The 19,855-nt window shown below is 35.4% G+C and overlaps 3 protein-coding genes across 3 annotated transcripts in view; 2 read left to right on the forward strand and 1 right to left on the reverse strand.

Moving 5' to 3' along the window:
- Window positions 1-4,856: 4,856 nt before the first annotated feature.
- LOC132731811 (uncharacterized) lies at window positions 4,857-8,650 on the forward strand (the record flags this gene model as incomplete). The annotated part of the gene is given in 2 exon segments (XM_060718081.1): window positions 4,857-5,003; window positions 8,442-8,650. Coding segments are annotated over 2 exon segments (341 nt in total), but the record flags the coding sequence as incomplete, so codon positions are not given.
- A 3,496-nt stretch (window positions 8,651-12,146) lies between these two features.
- LOC132731796 (solute carrier family 23 member 2-like) lies at window positions 12,147-13,495 on the reverse strand. Its single transcript, XM_060718057.1, has one exon. It carries the CDS (start codon window positions 13,188-13,190, stop codon window positions 12,147-12,149), a length of 1,044 nt encoding a protein of 347 aa, XP_060574040.1. The 5' UTR covers window positions 13,191-13,495.
- Window positions 13,496-16,587: 3,092 nt separating this feature from the next.
- LOC132731818 (claudin-1-like) overlaps window positions 16,588-19,855 on the forward strand; it is a 37,199-nt gene continuing 33,931 nt past the window's right edge. Inside the window, exon 1 of the mRNA XM_060718100.1 lies at window positions 16,588-16,916. Coding sequence (XP_060574083.1) covers window positions 16,691-16,916 — 226 coding nt within the window. The 5' untranslated portion in view covers window positions 16,588-16,690. The remainder of the gene's footprint in view (window positions 16,917-19,855) is intronic.

Here is a 19,855-nt window from a genome sequence, read left to right on the forward strand (position 1 = left end):
CAGACAAGCACTGCGCTTGGTCTTGCTCACAACGAGGTTATGGTGCTCACAACGAGGATTAAAGCAAAAATAGAGTTATATCTTCGTTTCTACGAAAGACTTTCAGATAATAATTTACGCTGATGACTTGTGGGCATCTGTTTTAGGTAAGAATGCCACAAAACGTCACCAGAATCGACGTTTTCAATGTTAAATTTAGGTCCAAAGATGAAGTTGTCTCCAGTTTTCCCAGCTACCCCGAGTGGACTGCCGTTCCGCACGTATTTCCATCAAATTGTCCACCAACAGACAATATCTTTTACATGTGCACCCTTACTCGGAAAACACATTAGCTAGCTAAACTGCATTTCCGATATTTTTCATAAATCAGGCTAGACATTTAACTTTTGAATCAGGTTGTCCTGTCGGGCAAGTAGTTTTTTTAAAACTACTTGCCCTGACCTAAGACTTACTTGTTCTGACCTAAAAATGGTAAAAATGTATAAATCCAGAAAAAACAAACAAGCTCATACATTAAATACTTCTTGTGATTAGGTAATGTTAACATATGGCAATTAAACTGGACATATTGTTTATGAAATTGATTGTTAGTTAGACACAAATAATTTTTTGTATTTAGTAGTTTTTCTAAAACATCGCCGATGATCGGTTCATCTGTTTATTCAATGTGAATATACTAACGGTCATGTACATTGTTTGATATAGGAAACGGATGGAAAAAAAATTGAGCATGCGCCGCGGTATAACAGGTAATTCCCCGTTCAATCATCAAAGTCAAACCAGCCGTAAACGAGTCTTTCGTTTGACTAAAGTTTCTATAATGTTGTTACTAATTAGATTAAACAATAAATCATTTTAAATGGCAAAAACTTTAAATTTAACAATTATATTTAAAAGATCACTCATGATTATTATCATATTTTCAATGATAATCTTTACATTGCAAACATCAAAAAGTTTAAACAACAGCATAACCCGGGGGAATAACCTTGAAACAAAATTAGATATAGCTATTATTTAAGAACGGGGAATTACCTTACCGCGGCGCATGCTCATATTTTTGCTTCCGTTTCCATTATCAACAAATGTACACCTGACCGTAGTATATTCACATTATTGAAGCTAATGAATTCATGGTGTAATTTTTGTTTTAAAGATGTTTATAAATGAAAAGATGTTTATTTCTATTCATTTTGTACATGCATTTTGTCAATGATGGTTTTTTATTTTCACTTGCCCTGTCGGACAAGTGCCTTTCAAAATAACTTGCCCGGACCAAACTTTTAGTTGTCCCGGGCAGTCGGACAACCGTTAATGTCGAGCCCTGTAAATGTCTGCAATCTTCAAAAATTATGAAAAAAGTCACCTTGTTTATCGTGTCACACGTCAAAGATGGGTGCTCACAACGAGGGAACGGAAGTTGCTCACAACATTTTAACCGATGGACATTTTTCACTCGTTGTGAGTTAAACGGGCGTGTAACAGTAACGAAGCTGATAAAATGGTAATACTAGCAAATTGTCTTACAAGTGATATCTTGACATCAATTACTCTTGTAGCTATCTAAATATATACATGAACTTGATTATCATGTAATGGTACTCTTTTTATTTTGTTTCGAAAAAGAGGGTACATGTAGTGGTTACGTTGCTACTAATTAGCTCCTTCTGATATGCTAAGCCTATTTATCGTATAGCAGTCTATGTAAGGCCTCAACAGACAGGTAGGATTTTGAAAGTACAACACCAATTTAAAACTAAGATGTACAGCAAATCTTAATGTGTGAAAGCTACTATTTCTTGATTTCGGAAACCTTATGTCGAGATGTAAGGGATAGGACATGTCTATTTTTGAAAATCTTGTCGTACCGAATTTTTACAGACCTCCCACAATGACAAGTAACAGATAAGCAAATTATCTCCTGATAATGGATGTAATGAATGAAATTCCAGAAACAATTAGGGCTAAAAGATAAACAAAGTAGTAAGATGGGGTATAAAAAATGATGTTGATAAACTCTTCAGGAGACCCAAAGTTGTGTTGTGTTCGAATCCCAAATTATTCCGAAAATGATTATGTCACGGTTTGAATTGTTCTCTAAATTACATGAATTTGGGGAGGGGAGGTAGTTTGTAGGCGGCCACATAGCTTTATCAGTGAGCCGCAGTAACGGTACCGAGGTCCCAGGGGTTTTTTTTTGGAAGTCCGGGCAGGCTTCAACATTAAAAAAATATATATATATATATATTTTAATGGAGGTGTTTCAATCATTACTCATGGCCGAAAAAAAAAGTATTAAGTGAGTAAAGTATGTAAAGAAATCAATGTAAAAAGGGACCCTTTTCAGGGTGAAACCTCAGAAGATTCTTTTACAGTATAGGAATTACCGTCTGAATGCCAAGTGTTGTAATTAGCTTTTGAAAATTGTACATCTTATCTCTAATTTTAGTGCTGTACAACTAAATCTACCTCTGTTGGAGGCCTTAAGGAACATAATTCAAAAGCGAGTTTTAAAATATTTGACTATATATCACTTTCCCAATAAACCTTTCACCATTTTCTCACAAGATTGTATATTATGTCTTCATATTTTATGTTCTATGCACTTATCTATGTTGGGTTTCTTTTTTGTTACTTTGAATATAAATTGAAGGATAAAAGCTTTGTATGTTCGGTAAGAGACTTAAAAAGATTGGTTTTTATTAATCTTTTTTACTAATTAATTTTATAATCATCTCATTCTCGAATGTAACATACTTTTCTCATTATGTTATTGAACTGCCGAATATGGCGATGGACATTGAAGCCTCGGTCTCACTTACTCCCGGCAGAGCCCAGGGACGAATCCCCGTCACACTTAACTCGGCCAGCACTACGGGTAGTTCTCCATAACCACATAAGATGCGCTCCGGATCATCCAGGCAGAGCCCAGGTTGAAGTAACGGGTTCATGCTGGTGCTTTCCCCCGGTCGTTCCCGGATGACGCCGGGAGAGCCCCGGTGACCCAGGGCAGAGCCCCGCGGTCGATCCAGCATGGCAGAGTCCCGGCAGAAAGCCCAGGGACGATCCAGGCAGAGCCCCGTAAACCCCGGTGGATTGAAAATGTGCCCGGAACTTTGATAACATTGATGCATAATTTTTATTAATAATTATAATATCTATGTTCCAGAATAGTAATTCATGAATGATTTTCTGAAAAAATCCTTATGCCATACTGGATAGAAGGGAAATGGGAAGGCTTTTAATAAAACAAGTGCAATCATCGCAAATTGTCTTATTCTTTTGAAATGATCCGGGCTTTGTCGGGCTCTACCGGGGATCAAACCGTAGGCTCTACCTTTATCCTCCGGGGCTCTGCCTGGAGTTACCGGGGCTCTGCCGGCATATACCGGGGCTCTACCGTAGCTCTACCGGCTATATATCATACCCCGGATCATCCCGGATTGTGCCGGCAGAGCTACGGTGCTTTTCCGGTATAACCCCGGTCGTTTCCGGCAGAGCTAAGGATGAAGCCAGCAAAGCTATACCTTCCCGGATCATCCCGGACCACCCCGGTGATATTAAATATTTTATTCCATCCGGGGTCGAGTCCCGGATGTTCCCGGATCATCCAGGACGTGGACGGTAGAGTTACGAATGTACCCCGGTTGTTCCCGTTAGTACCCCGGTCGTTCCCGGATCACCCCGGACGTCTACCGGGGCTCTGCCAGGATGTAAGTGAGGCTGTAGCTTTTTAGGAGAAATGGCCAGGACAAAATCAACAAAGGGAAATAACTCAAAAAATAAGAAATGCAGAGCAGCAGTTTCTGTGCACTGCACTTCCTATCAATAACATCCATCATCCTATTAAGTTTCAATTCTAAAGCTTTTTAGCTCACCAGAGCCGAAGGCTCAGGGTGATCTATTAGTATCAAAGGGGGATGCTCCGGCGTCCATCGTCCGTCGTCATGCTTCAACAATCGTCTTCTTCTCTGAAATTTAATTAAAAATTTGGTTTGTAGCATCCTTGTGACAATCACACTTGAATTTGCTCATGTCATTCCCATTGGCCCTTTTAAGGGTCAGCAGAGCTAAAAATAGAAAAAACCTTTAAACATCTTCTTCTACAGAACTAATAGATGGATGATCACCAAACTTTGTCTGTAGCATTCTTGGGTTAGGTTTTTATTAAGTTTGCTCATATGAAATTGATTAGCCCCTTTTAGGGCCACATAAGCTAAAAAAATAGAAAAATAAAAAAAACCTTCGAACATTTTTTCCTTGTGAAATAATTGATAGAAAGATCACCAAACTTTGTAGCATTCTTAAGTAGTCTTTTATCAAGTTTGCACATATTAATTTGATATCCCCCGTTTAAGCTAAAGCTTAAATACCCCAGGTCATGGCATTTCTTCAAATTATTGTTTAAACATATTATATTCTCAAATTTTATATTAGAATATATTGACATTCCAACACTGGAAAGCAGTTGTTTCTGGTGAGCAACTCAGGGCTATCATGGCCCTCTTGTATAATTTTTCAGAAATGGCCAGGACAAAAATAAAGTACTTGTATGAAAATTAACAAAGGGTAATAACTAAAAAAAAAGAAATGTGTAAAAATTCGGACGTATATACATAATTTTGAGCAGTTGCATTTACAGAATGACGTCATACATCTCGTGCCTTGTCGGTATATATTTCGCCATTTTTCTTGCGTTGTAAGATGATTAAAAAGCGTTGAAAAAATGACCTATATAAAAATAATTCTATTGAACATTTGATAATATTTACGAAAGGGACGGACTGCCGACTTTGAACAAGCTTTCGGAAGACAAAATACTTTAGATTTATACTACTTAATTACTTTATTTTCAGCTAAAGCATTTGAAGCTGCACGCGCTCTCGAGATCCTTGCCATCCTGACAACCACGGCGGCAATAATTGTCGTCTGCTTGAAGATATTTTTCAAGAAGGAGAATAACCGTCTGTTGTACATAGCCGCACCCATTCCTTTTTTTGCAGGTAAGGCGATATGTGAATCAGATAAAGTTAAATTTATGTTTTAAAAAGTTTCCAAATATAGTTCCGTTAAATAACTTAAACAAACAGTCAAAAGAAAAAAAAAAAAAAAAAAAAAAAAAAAAGTACTTGTTGTTTTGGAAAACGTCATCAAGTTTCTTGTTTTAATTTCCCTCGTAAACAACAAAAGTGCATTTTTCATTTGTGACCATTTGTAATACAGCGTTCTTGACCTGCGTCCACTTTGATTGATAGACCAATAGATAGTAGAGACCACGAATACGAATTTTACGACTTTTAAACTTCGAGAACGACTACCATAATTAAGAATTATACGACTACAAACGACAACCACGACGACTAAGACTTCAAAGACGGCGTCTGTATATCACATGACTGCGCATTAAATCAAAGCACAGAAGGCGCTGAATTTGTTTGGGTCTCAGAATGTCAGGAAGGTGAAGGTTGTGAGATTATAAACCAATGCTTTCCAGCGTTTTTTTGTGTCGCCTCTACGGAGTAGTGGCGACATATAGGGATCACTTCTCCCGTCGTTTGTCTGTCCGTCTGTCTGTCGTCTGTCTGTCCGTCTGTCGTCCGTCTGTCTGTCCGTCCGAGCAAAACATTTGGGTTTAGGGGCTATATAACAGTAAAGAGAACAAAAGAGAACAATAGGTTCATTCCGTGATCAAAGGGTTTAGGGGCTAGTAGCCCTTAAGAAAACAAAGAAAATAACAAAGAAAATAGCCCCTATAGCCAAAATGTTGGAATGTCCGTCTGTCCATCCGTCACAAAACTTGTCCGGACTACTCCTCATAAAGTACTGGTGCAATTTCATCCAAACTTTACAGGAATGATCAGTATCAAGTCTAGTTCTGCACTGTACGTCTGTCTGTCCGTCTGTCACAAAACTTGTCCCAACATGAAATTGACCATCATGAGGCGACACATGTGATCACTGATCGCTCTTGTAATTGTAGTAAACTGGCTATAAGACTAATTCAATTTAATGTCTATTTGACTTAAACAATTTGAAAAAAAATGAGTTGCCTTAACTGGCAAAACTCCAGACTTCTCGCTTCCTAAGCGAGCGCGCAAACCCATCGGCCACGATGAAGTTATATGTTAACAGCCTGAAGAAAACCATGTTATCCTAAATTAGGGTTTGTAACCTTTATTATTTCGACGCTAACTGTTGTTTAACACAGATGTAAATAATCATGGAGCTTACTATAAGCATGTATATCTACAAAGAATAAAACAATATTAGAAATCTTGGACCATCCGGGAACTATTTTGCTTGAAAATTAATGCGCCTGTCATTTGACCATCTTTACGCAGTGATCTCCCCTTAATTTTTCGGCGATAATGTACATATGAAGGGAAGTAACCGCTTCGAGGAGTTTGGACTACTTTCGGCATTTGCAAATAAGAACATCAGGGTCTGAAATTTCGCTACCATTATTTGTTTGGTCTGACGACACAAACAAATAAAACGGCTTCTAAAACTTTTACGACAACAATTCGTTATATACAGGACGACCTCGGCAGCAAGTATTTTGATTTTTCTATGACCATTAGACAGCTACAGCTTACGTGAAGACTTCCTCTAGAGCCGGCAAAATCAGATTATGATTTACTTGTCTGTTTAACCTGAAGGATACAGACAACTGATTCTGTCGTCCCTTGAAGATTAGTAATACAACTTTTAGAATACGAGTACAGTTACAACTGCAACTTCTGCGACTACGACAAATTAGACTTTATGGCTAGGAACTCGACAAAGACTATAACCGCTACTGCCACGACATTTAAAAGTACCAGTAGAGTTAGAAATTTGACGACATTTACCACCACTGCTATTCAACTACAACTATACAAACGGCTATCAATACGGCTACAGAAACATGACTGCAACTATAACTGCGACCATGACTGCCAATTTTACGATAGTGATGTGTCAAATGCTGATGATGCACTGTTAAATTGATGATTTATTGATATTGATGAATAACATTGTAATGAATCATGATGATGTACGGATAATAATGATGATTTCTCTTGATGATAATGTTGATGATAACTATGTACTGTTGATTATGATGATTATAAAATGATGATTATGATATACTGATGATAATGATGATGAGAAAAAAATGATGATGATGATGATGATTATAATGATGATTATTATGATGAGATAATGATTATTATAATGATGAGATAATAATTATAATGATGAGATAATGATGATTATGAGATATTGATGAACAAATCGTGTGAGCATCACTGGTCAACATCACATCTCCGATTTTTTTTGATTTTCAACCAGGTTTTCCGAAGGAAAAAACTGGTTATTAGATTGAGGTATGTCGGCGGGCGGGCGTAAACAATTTCTTCTGTGCGCAACTCCTTCTACATTTCTCAACGGATTTTGACCAAACTTTTACAGAAGCTTTGTCATCAAGTGCCCTGGCGCATATTGTCGGGGTTTTGCGATTGGATAATATTTGACCTAATTATGGCCCTTTGTTTTTTTCCTTATATAGAATATAGTGAACAATTTCTTCTGTGCGCAACTCCTACATTTCTCAACGGATTTTGACCAAACTTTCACAGAAGCTTTGTCATCAAGTGCCCTGGGTCATATTGTCAGGGTTTTGCGATTGGGTAATATTTGACCTAATTACGGCCCTTTGTTTTGTTTTTTCCTTATAAAGAATATATAGTGAATAATTTCTTCTGTGCGCAACTCCTCCTACATTTCTCCACGGATTTTGACCAAAACTTTCACAGAACCTTTGTCACCAAGTGCCCTGGGGCATATTGTCGGGGTTTTGTGATTGGATAATATTTGACCTAATTATTGCCCTTTGTTTTTTTTCCTTATATAGAATATATAGTGAACAATTTCTTCTGTGCTGAACTCCCTCTACAATTCTCAACGGATTTTGTTCAAACTTTCACAGAAGCTTTGTCATCATGTGCCCTGGCGCATATTGTCAGGGTTTTGTGATTGGCTAATATTTGACCTAATTATGGCCCTTTGTTTTTTTTCCTTATACAGAATTATCAATATATTATAGTGAACAAATTCTTCTGTGCTGAACTCGTCCTACATTTCTCAACGGATTTTGTTCAAACTTTCACAGAAGCTTTGTCACCAAGCGCCCTGGCACATATTGTTGGGGTTTTGTGATTGGGTAATTTTTGACCTAATTATGGCCCTTTGTTTTTTTCTTTTTTCAGAATATATAATGAACACTTCTTCAGTGGCAATTCCTCCTACATTATTCATGTTTTACATTGCACATAGTTACATTGTTTGTTGCATGTATTTGTATTTCAAATACAACATATTTATCTACAATGGTGATAATTGAAAACCTGGTTTCATGACATTGCCATGTTTCTTGTTTATTTATTTATTTATTTGTGCAGGCTTGTTCGTGATAATCGGTGCCATTGTGTTTGTTGTCGACAACGAGGTAAAGAAAATGGTGGAATCGGCGAACCCCTTGGTCCATTTCAAACCTCATGCATCGTTTGGTTTGAGTATTGTTGCTGGTATACTCAATATTGTGGCTTCACCGATGCTGATCTTGGCTGCCAGAGCTATTCCTGGCCTTACATAAAAATCAACGAATATTGATCCCGCGTGAATCTTGCCTTTTGATTTACATTACAATACTGCTTACTTCAAACTTGATATCTTAATTGTTTTAATCGTGAAAGGAATTCCAGAACAGAGCCTATGTGTCCAATTCTTTTTATATTTTTTCAAAAACTTAAAACTTAAGAAAAAGGTTGGTTTAATTGTAATTGTGTTTCTGCAAAGCATGCTGTATATACATATCTATTTTATTTTTTCTATTTTTCATCTTTTCTGAGAAAGGAATTGTCAGCACTTATAGTTTTAAGCTGTGGAGTGTTTTTCAAAAAATTATTTCTATTTTGTTACACATGTATAACTAACAATGCCAATCAAGAAATGGCGTTTATGAAAAGTAAAAAAAAAACTATTTTTTTTTGTTTGGATTTTTTGTAAGCTCATTTTGCATTTCTGAAGGACACTGTACTTTCTTGTTCGTTGTTACCGCATCAGTATGGTTACAATTACAACGAAATAGTAAAATATTTTTAGTTTTTCACGATACTGCCAAATAGATTAAAAAGTTTAACACATTTTTTGAATTATTATTTCAAAATTATGTTGATGTTACGAAAACAAATTAGCACATTAGCGGATAGAGGCAATGCTTGCTTCAAATGATTAGTAGCTTAAACGCTTTCATTTTTACATAAATAAATATTCGTATTTTAAACCTTTTCGGTTTCACATAACTGAAAATTCGTATTTTGAACACTTTCATTTTCACATAACTGAACATTCGTATTTTAAACGCTTTCATTTCCACATTACTGAACATTCGTATCTTGAACGCTTTCATTTTCACAGTACTGAGTAAGGGATACTTTATTTCAAATAATAATCACATCTGTTGAAATATCTTTAATCTTTTTTTTTTCTTAAAAATGTTAATTTAGCAAAATAGCTTACCATTTATGTTTCTCAAAAACAAACTTTTGTTATATCTTTATTGCTTTTAGAGTACCGAGATAGCAGGAACTAAACCCATCATAACTCATTTTTTTGTTATAGTAATTTTTTCTCATACTTTGTTTTAATCATATCTATTTATTATTCAATGTTTATTGAATTATAAAGAAAAATATCACCATTACCTTTTATGATGCAAGTATTTGCATTTTTATACAAATTGTCTATACTCAATAAAGTTCTTTTGTGTATTTTCGAGTTTATTGTGTAATGACCATACCAAAAGCAAGTATAACTATATACTACTGTGCAGATCTAAGCAGATATTTGTCAAGGTAGCATTTTATTCGGCTCTTCTCAAAGCATTCAGCGCACAGCTGCCAAAAATATAAATAAAAGTCAATTTCCACATTAAGTATTCATAACAACAATAAGATGACACTATTACACAATTTTCATTTAATACTTCTATGGTATTAGCTATACAAGGGTGTATACGCACTTTTATTATCCCCCGCCGAAAAGGCGGCGGGGGATATAGAAATAGTCTCCGTCCGTCCGTCCGTCCGACCTTCCGTCCGACATTTTTGTCCGGAGCATATCTCTAAAAGTATTTGAGTAATCAACTTGAAACTTCACAGGTGGATAGACCTCATTGAGCAGGAGTGCAGTGCACAAGAATGATAACTCTACCCTGCATAATTTTTGAGTTATTGCCCTTTGTTATTTTTCAAAATTGATTTTTGTCCAGAGCATAACTCCAAAAGCCTATGAGATATCAACATGAAACTTCATAGGTGCATAGATCTCACTCAGGAGGTGTGCAGTGCACAAGAATGATAACTCTACCTTTCATAATTTTTGAGTTATTGCCCTTTGTTATTTTTCATACTTAATTTTTCAATTCAATTTTTTTCTCAAAAAGTATTTGAGGTATCAACTTGAAACTTCATAGGTGGATAGATTTTACTGAGGAGGGATGCAGCACACAAGAATGATAACCTACCCTGCATTATTTTTCAGTTATTGCCTTTTGTTATTTTCAGCCATCAGTATTCACATAGGTTTCAAATCTGTAATCACTATAGCCATCAGTTTTCTTTACCAAAAGACCTCTTAAAATGGAATTATTCTGCTGTACTACATATACATTCTTCCAATGAGCAAACACATTCGGCGGGGGATGGCCATGTTGACATGGCTCTTGTTAACCATGAACAGAGACTCGTGAATGTGCTCCCATTTACACCGCCTACATGGTTACACCGTATAATAACAAAACTTACAGACTACTAAACAAAACATATATCATTGTCAAAAAAGAGGAAAAACAAGCACGTTACAAAGAACTTACTCCATAGCTTCGTTTGAGAAGCTATTCACGATTACAGGTTTGGCTAAAAACCTTGGACACACCGGGACATAGTTAAATAGTTTAATTTTGTCCAGATAAGGTTGAATATAAGGGAAATTATACAGATCATAATTTGATTGTGACGAGCCGGACTTTACCGAAGACGACGTTTGTCTCCACGAGTTAAGTCTTTTCTTCACTATCATTCGTTTAAAGAAATAACAAAAACATAAATGCAATACCAGACGTGCGATTTATTTTGCAGAGAGGAACAAATTCAACAGCAGTTAATGAAGCTAAGCAGCTTTGATATTGCAAAAAATAATATAACCAAATATCCACGAGATCTCAAGTAAATGTATACGTTTCTTTTCTTAAAAATAAAAGAGAAAAACACAAAGACTAGTCTGTGTATAACTGTTTTGAAAATTAATTACGCCGGAAAGGAAAGACAAAAATATTAAGTATGCGAACCGACTCGCCCAGGAAAACAACAGAGATCAAAAACATTTAAAATAAATGAAATTTCTCTGAAAAACCTGTGCCCGTTTGTCAAATGTCAGATCGCTTGAATGTCGAGCCTCATTCCTTGTGGATATAAAGTTATGAACATCGCTAATTCAATTCATTATGACAAATCTTGCCATTGAAAACCATAAATAGATTTATCTTATTATTATTGTAAACATCTTTACGTATGAATAATATAAAACAGTTAAATTCAACAACCTTATAGCATCATATAAGCGCTTATAGCTAATACACATATAAAAGAAAAATTATACTCATATTTATTTTGTCTTCAAACAAAAAAAAACAAAACATAATTTTCTAAAATATTATCAAAACCCTACTACAAATTTTCAAAAAAGAAAAAAGATGTTTCTTAATGATTATATAATAATAATTGATACATGCATAAAATCTGATTTTAACTTATACAATAACGATTGATGTACATGTATGTATAAAGTCTGATTTTTACTTTTAAATTTTCAGCTAATGTTTTACGGCAATTAAAAAACATTATGTGCATATATATATATTTCCACCCTATTATCTTTACTAGAATATGTTGCTTGTACTGAATCGTCTGGTAGAATGAATATTTCATACACATAAACCTTTAAATACTACACTATCAAGCACGTAAAACTCGTGCACAAGTACTGACCAATACTTTACATTATAAACTATACACGTTACGAATAGACAAATATTTCACGCTTTACTAACGAAACGCGTGAAATAGATATTCCCCTTTCCTCTCAGTTCCAGGAATAGTATTATCCAGCACAAAACCAATGAGTCCTCCAACAAACATACTGGTACTCAAAAGGACGGATAATAATTGATCTATGATGTCATTTCCGGTATCGATGACGTCATGCTCTGTAATCCACATTGGAAGACTAAGACCGAAGAATAAAGAAACTCCTAGAATAAATAGGTTTCGTGGTGAGTTAAGATCAATATACTGTAGATTTGATAACCCTACAGCCGTCACCATACCGAAAGTTATCATAAACATTCCTCCGATTACAGGTGTTGGAATTAAAGTAAACAGTGCCGCAAACTTTCCAAAACAACCAAGGACTAGCATCATAAGCCCGCCGATTTGGACTACACGTCTACTGCCTACTTTTGTTATACCAATTACGCCTATGTTTTCAGCATAAGAGGTAGTTCCGTTTCCAGATCCCCAAATCCCTGCAAGAACGCATGCAACACCTTCTGTGAAAACTCCTCTGTTCACCGCATGTAATGGCGGAGGAGGAGCACCTGCAAGTCTTGCGCATGCGTAATAATCACCAATGGATTCGATCATGGCAGCTATTACGCCAGCGAGCATTCCAAATACACCAACCACGCTGACTTTTGGTACACCCCACTGCCCTGGATAAGGAAAACGAAACCATTTAGCTTCAGCCAGTACATGAATACTTGTGTCAGTTCGTGCCATATAATCCCATTTGGTTTTATCAGCCGGAAGTACATCTGTTGCTGTCAAACAGGGGATTTCAACTCGTTTCATATATTGGCTAAATATAGTAATGAGGAACATTGTAAGTAAGGCAACCCACCAATGACCAGACGCCATTTTGGATCCGGCGGGAAAAAGTGAAATACCTGTTAATGTTATGATTGGCACAATGCAAAGAGGGCCTATATACTTCAACATGTACGTTAGTATACCACTTACTCCTGTAAGCACTTGGAACAGCGAGGCCACAATTATAGCTCCTTGTATTTCACGTATCCGTAACATCCACATTTCACGGTGTTTTTCACTTCCTATTTCCGGCAACCCAAGTTGAGTTAAATTTAGATTTGGTCCATACTGGTTCCTAGCTGTTACGTACTCACATTCCTATTGCAGTTGAAGAAGAATTCCTATAGGTGGTACAACAAAAGTAACAGTCCCTCCTTGAACTATTGGTAGTCTAACACCCAAAGTGCTCTGACCAGAGACAAACAAGATGGTCCCTAAAAAGAATTAAAATGATTATGAATGAAAGACAAACAAAACATTTTTGCATATAAATATCAACGTTTTAGCCCCATTATCAGAAAACAGTAAGACAAATATAATGAATTTGCACATATTCATAAATACGAAAGACTTTTAAGGAATTTTAACTTCATAAATTTATTAACAGCTTGAATTCATGATTTTAACTATATAAATTCATGATATAAGTTTTACAAATTCATAATTTTATTTGTAAGAATATCATTTTAACTTTATCAATAAACGAATTTAACTTCACGAATTTCTAATTAGAATAGAGGTCAAATCGTTCCATTTAAGTTGTCTTTTAAACTTTTGCAGTTCTTTAGAACCAGGTTCCATCCGAGAAACGAATCATGACTTTCTTTAAAAGATATTGAGTTGTTTTAACGAAGACATGAGGTTCTAACTCGGTAAACTCACGGTGAGGCCTGCACGGTTTTATTGATTTATTAAGTTCGATTGCGAAGTCGCCTTCTTTGAACAAACCAGTATTTGTGTCATATGGAGAAACATGTTCGTGAACTGATTAGGACTCGGACTAATAATCTCTGTACAAGGCCACCGCGCCTCACGGTTTCATTCCACAATGATAGATAGAAACTATGTAGAAAGTAAGTGTTGTATGATGCCAATGTAGATAATAAACTTACCAAGTTCACTGATGCCGACCACATCTTTGTCCACACAGATATATTCGGCAAGCATCAATGGAGCTGAAATAATGTCCCCGACAGCTGTCACGTAGTGCTGCAATGAAACGACAAATTTTGTTGTTGTGAATGTTTTAAGGTGTATTTAATAATGACAAGAATATTGAAAAATAAATGAATACACAAATTCAGTCAGTCTCTTATGCTTAGAAGTTTTATTAATGATAAACAAGACAACACGACAAGATTTTGAGTTGGCGTGCAAGGACACCATTTTTACGTTTTCGATCATCCTCTTCTTCGCCACAGCATACATTGTACATGCATGGTAAAAGTCAGACAATATATTTCGCAGTAATGAGGCAACACATTAAGTTATTCAATAATACAGCATTGGATGACATAATAGATTATAATGAATATGTTCATCAAAATTCAGTGGTGCGATTTTCCTTTTCATCTCAACTCAACATAAAATTTATTTAACAATAATCAGTCCGAGCATGCCAGTGTTTTCTTAATTTCAATTCTTTTTGATTATGAAATTTTATATTTAGAGTCAGCAACATCGCTAACATTATATATTTTATGGTGGCTAATTTGGAACATTCTGCGTTGCGTTGTCGATAGCAACCACGCAACCTATATCCTTTTCGTCCTGACGTTAGCGACAACCCGACAAAGCCCCAAACGGCGCGTTGTCGCGCTGTCTTCCTGTCACAAGCGAAGTGCGCCAAACGTCGAGTTGTCGTGCGGTGCGATGTCGCCCTGTCGCTTGGCTTATAAGCCAATCCTTTGATTCGAATCGAGCGACAATGTGACATCACGACAACATGCTGCACGAAAACGCGCCGTTTGGCGTACATTGTTAGCGACAGGACGACAAGACGAAAGTCCAACAACGCGCCGTTTGGCGCTTTGTCCTGTTGTTTCTAGCGCCAACATGACGCACAAAAGCGTTCCAAATCAGCCACCATAATATTTGCTGTACATGAATAATGTATAAATTATGTATAAATTATATCGACCTTACCAAATAGAACATGTGCACTTCAAGCTTGGGTAACCGATTCGCAAAATAATCACCTGAAATCCAAGCAGAATGCATAAATTCCACGGTGGATTATCTTCAACTGAGTATAAAACTCAAATATCACCCTGTTGCCGCTTAACTTTTATTACATTTATTGTCTTCCTTAATCCTTCCTTTTCATTTTTCTCTCCCTTGCCTTCTATTGCTTCTCCCACTTCCTGTTCCAGTTCTCTGCCACCGGAAGTGTTTTTCCTTCATCAATACCATGGTCTAATGCTTCATCTTCGAGTTTCTCAATCTCAAAATCGGATGTGACTTCTCTATCGAATTATTACTTGTTTCTCCTGATATCATGTGCCCATGGATTTCTTCAGCACATATGAAGCTAAGATGAAATTTTGATTGACGATTCCTTGTTCAAATCTGAATTAATATTTCAGTAAGGGTTTGTTTGAATGTTAAGCATCGTTTGGTGGTAAAATTGTAAACGGCACTTCTTCACACGTACGACGGAAAGTATATCTCGGCGAAGACTGCATAAAAATTCGATACCAAAATGGATAATTATAGAGGAATATGAGCTGGAGAGTAGAATTCGATTTTCTTAAGAAGGACTTTGAACTTTACATAAACACTTATATAGTTGAAAAATTACACTACAATGTGACTGACCTATCTTTCCTTTCACTTATGGTGTTACAGTGCACATCTGGATCAATTTTGAGATCCATATGGGATCCACCTGACCCTGCACCCCCTCCACGTGAATTTCTTTTTTTGCAAAAATGTGGATACTTTAAAAAAAAAGCACACACATACACGCACGCTCGCACATATTTAGTGTGTTGTATGGCCACCTTTTATTTTATGATCCGAAAATGTGAATGTACGAAGACCTGTGCGTCATGGCGTTATTCAGCAGGTGCATTTTTTTTTTCGAAAAAAAAGTTAATGACGTCACCAACTATCATTACACTTTGGCTGTGACTGAAAAAAGGATTGGAGCGCCACACTAAATACCGTATTCCGGTATATACCGGACAAGGTGCTTGAATGATAAAATGCTAAAATCTTGTCTTTTTACCCAACGGAATGAACTTTAACAGGTCTAATTCATCTTTTCACACCGAATCAAGTACGATAATAAAAGAAAAATGTAAAATTCGGCGAAAAAAAAACGATATTTGTCTATTTTGTGATCATGATTTCTGCAAGCGTCTAGAGGTACTGCTCCATTCCTGTATTGAGCTAAATCCTTACACTTTAAGGGATGCAGGATGAATGTTGATTGTCAAACGTTTTTAGACAAACACATATATGCGGTGATTTACTTTCAATGTAATTTACATAAAAAACAACCTTAATTTGTTAATATTGTAAATAGTACAAAGAAACAGTATCGTTTTTGTTTGATAACCGTATTTACCTTTAATCTCAACATGGACTTACCAAGTAGTGTGAGTGACACTGACAGGTCCTGTATAGATTTAGTTGGTCATTAGTGTTGAGCGTTGAGAGACGACGTCTTTTGTTCTCTTGAATAAAACATTAAGTGAAAATTAAATTACGAGACAAAAATGTTATTTGACAAAATAGGACTCGCTCTTTTAGGATTAGCTCTAATCTCAAATATTATAGGCGTAGCAATTCCATATTGGTTTTATTTCTCTTTAACCGTGCAAGGTGAAACTGGGTCTGCTAATTTTGGACTATGGAAGTCATGTGGGTCTGAAACAACGGGCAAAGGCGGTACCTTCGTTACAAAATGCATGAACTTCGACAACACGGACGGTTTTACTGTGCGTAAGTAAAATTTAACTCATACCATATTCTCATTATATTATAAATATCTACTTAGTTTTTTGTTATTTGGTGTTGTTTTTTTTAAATATACAGTAAGTATTTTTATTTGGACATCGACATCAAACATACAATTTTATGTATTGTTGTTGCGCAACTAAGTTTAAACGGACCTATTCATTCGGCTGCGATGAAAACTGAGTAACTTACGAGTCGGATATATAGGGTTTGGCGTGTGTATAGGGACCCCTCAATTCTTTGTGTTTAGATATTGATAAGGGTGTTATCACCACAAGCAATTTGCTAAGCCTTTTAAATCAATGTCCAGTGTATGAACTGGACAAAGTAAACTAATAAAGTAATGTTATCATGTGCTAGGAGTGTACCATAAAAACAAGGGGTCATATGATGCGCGCGTATCCTCAAAATTCTGATACCGCGAACAATTTTTCAACCGGTATTTTGAACAAAAACGAGTCACGTAAAAAAAAACAGAATAAATTTGATTTTTTGTTAAATAATTTTAATATTTCAAATGCCTTGAAACAACTCTTCCCTTTCTCGTCAGTATTTCGCGTTGAATGCGATTTGGATTATGTATACTGCGTACACCCGGCGTTGAATTATTACAGAAATTGAGAAAATGTCGATTAAAATTTCAGACGACTGGAAGTGAGTTTATTGTATCTATTTTGTACAAAAAATGTCTTAAAACTCACTATTTACAGAAAATAGACATTTTGATACTACGCACGCTCAAGAGTACTGCTTTATACACTGTTATATTTTATTAATACTGTACTCTCTTCGGAGCAGTCTATAGTTCATGATTGGATCAAAAGGGTGGCACTGGCGAACCAAATAAATAAATTAATGTAATAGATAAGATTCAAATCCTGTGACAAAGTTTGCTCCCTTAAAAAAATGTTGAAAATGTACATCATAAAAAAGGTTGGAGTTAAATATTTTGTATTAAATTTGTTTACTCATGTAGCACTCTGTGATGATAATAGATTTTCGTTCACTGCATAAAATAACTTTCTTTTTATTCATATCTAATTAACAAAAAGAAGTATGCCGATTATGTGGCATTGAAACCGCAATCTTGACTGTCTACCAAGTTTTAAAAAAAGCCTTGTGATAAAAAGCCCCTTGCCAGGAATAGCGACTCAGTGATATTATTTTGTTTGCTTTTAAAGTTAAAGCTATAAAATTTAGACTTTAGAATTGAACTTTGACATTTGTTGACCCTGATTTTGACCCAGTGACCTAATTATTTGTAAACCGAGCTCAAACTTTGAAAAACATTTGGACTTTTAGCACAATTTTAGATTGGCCTATAGAGTTTTACTCAGTGACCTTCTTTTTGTATTGAGAGCTACAACATTAACATTTCTACTAAATGCACAATACAAAGTATATATTTTAACTTTGATATCAGTTGACCTGTATTTCAGCATTATGCCCACATTTCATTCATAGCTACTAATATAGTCAGTCCTCTGTTATTTTAGGGTGTTTTTCCCCAGGTGACCGATATAGGGTCATCATGGCCCTCTTATCTTTATATGCATATAGTTAGTACATCAGCAAATAAATACATATTACAATCTTCTTCATTTTACTTGCTGAAATAATATAACATTACTAGAGTTAATAGAGCAGTATAGTAATTAAGTGTTTAATAATACGTTGACATAGTTTATTTTTCACAAATTCAATCTTGTATCATAAATGCAATCTTGTTTGATTGGGAGTTTTCCCCTATCAGTTGACTCACCGCTGTTTAGGGATTGTTGAAGCCGATTAGATAAATTTGTATCATAGTTTGGGGACTTTTCTGTTGAAAATGTGTCACAGTTAATTAAATCGCATACATATACATGACAGTGCATTAACTGGCGTGCAGGTTTTAGTTACCTGCACTGCAGAGCATGCCCATTGATTGGTTCATTTTGTCTAGGGTTTACATATTGTGACGACGGAGAAAGGGAAAACGATAGAAATATCATATTCAGATGCTCGTTCATTGGTTCCTTTTTCTGTGGTTTCATATTGTGACATCAGGGAACATGTTTTTATTTTTGACTATGATTCAAAACAGAAAGAACATCAAAACACTCGGCAATCTGATTTATACTCGGGGGCTACGCCCCCTCTTACAAATCAGATATCCTCGTGTTTCGATGCTCTTTCTATTACTTAATGTCCCCAACAACACAAGAATGTATGTAAATGTATTAACCAACAATATTAATTTTATCATGTTAACGATCCTGTATGTTGTGATCATTCAGTGAAATAATATATAATAATTAATATGTAGATAATTATGCAAATAAAACAATTTTCAAACATAAAAGACTATGTAAAATAATTATGGACTGCAAATATTTGTGCATATTATATGAAATCATTAAAATTTATGCATTTATTTCTTATTGTAAAATTTGACTTAAACTTTATAGAAAAATAAATTTCTAATTTCATGTACCTCCCATTATTTACACGGAATGTTAAATTCGGTAATATCTTTATAAATAATGCTTTTTGGAACCTACAATATTGATAAATCTTAATTTAAGCATCATATTTATGATTTAAAGCCATAAAAAACTGTGTAAAAATTCAAATGTAAATACATATATTCACAGAATGACGGAAGTAATTAAGGTGTTTCATTCTTTTTACATCTCGTGCCTTTCCGGTATATTTCGCCATTTTTCTTGCGTTGTAAGATTTAAGGTGACAACAGACACTTTCCGTGGTACTCACATAAATGTCATTTAAACAAAGTTATTTTAGTAATAATTGTTATTTATTTAATCTTTGTGCATTAAATGCCGCATGTTAATTGCTTGATTATTAAAAAAGTTATGCCGATTCAAAGTTAGTCTGACCCGCATCAAACGAAGTGTCATAAATCGGCTGTTTTCTCTCGG

The sequence above is a fragment of the Ruditapes philippinarum genome, unplaced genomic scaffold (genome assembly GCF_026571515.1).
Source record: "Ruditapes philippinarum isolate M1 unplaced genomic scaffold, ASM2657151v2 ctg6004_1_1_1_1, whole genome shotgun sequence".
In the NCBI taxonomy this organism is placed as follows: domain Eukaryota; kingdom Metazoa; phylum Mollusca; class Bivalvia; order Venerida; family Veneridae; genus Ruditapes; species Ruditapes philippinarum.

Coding starts and splice junctions, on each gene's coding strand:
- LOC132731796 (XM_060718057.1), bottom strand. CDS start 13,190: ATGTGGATGTTACGGATACGTGAAATACAAGGAGCTATAATTGTGGCC.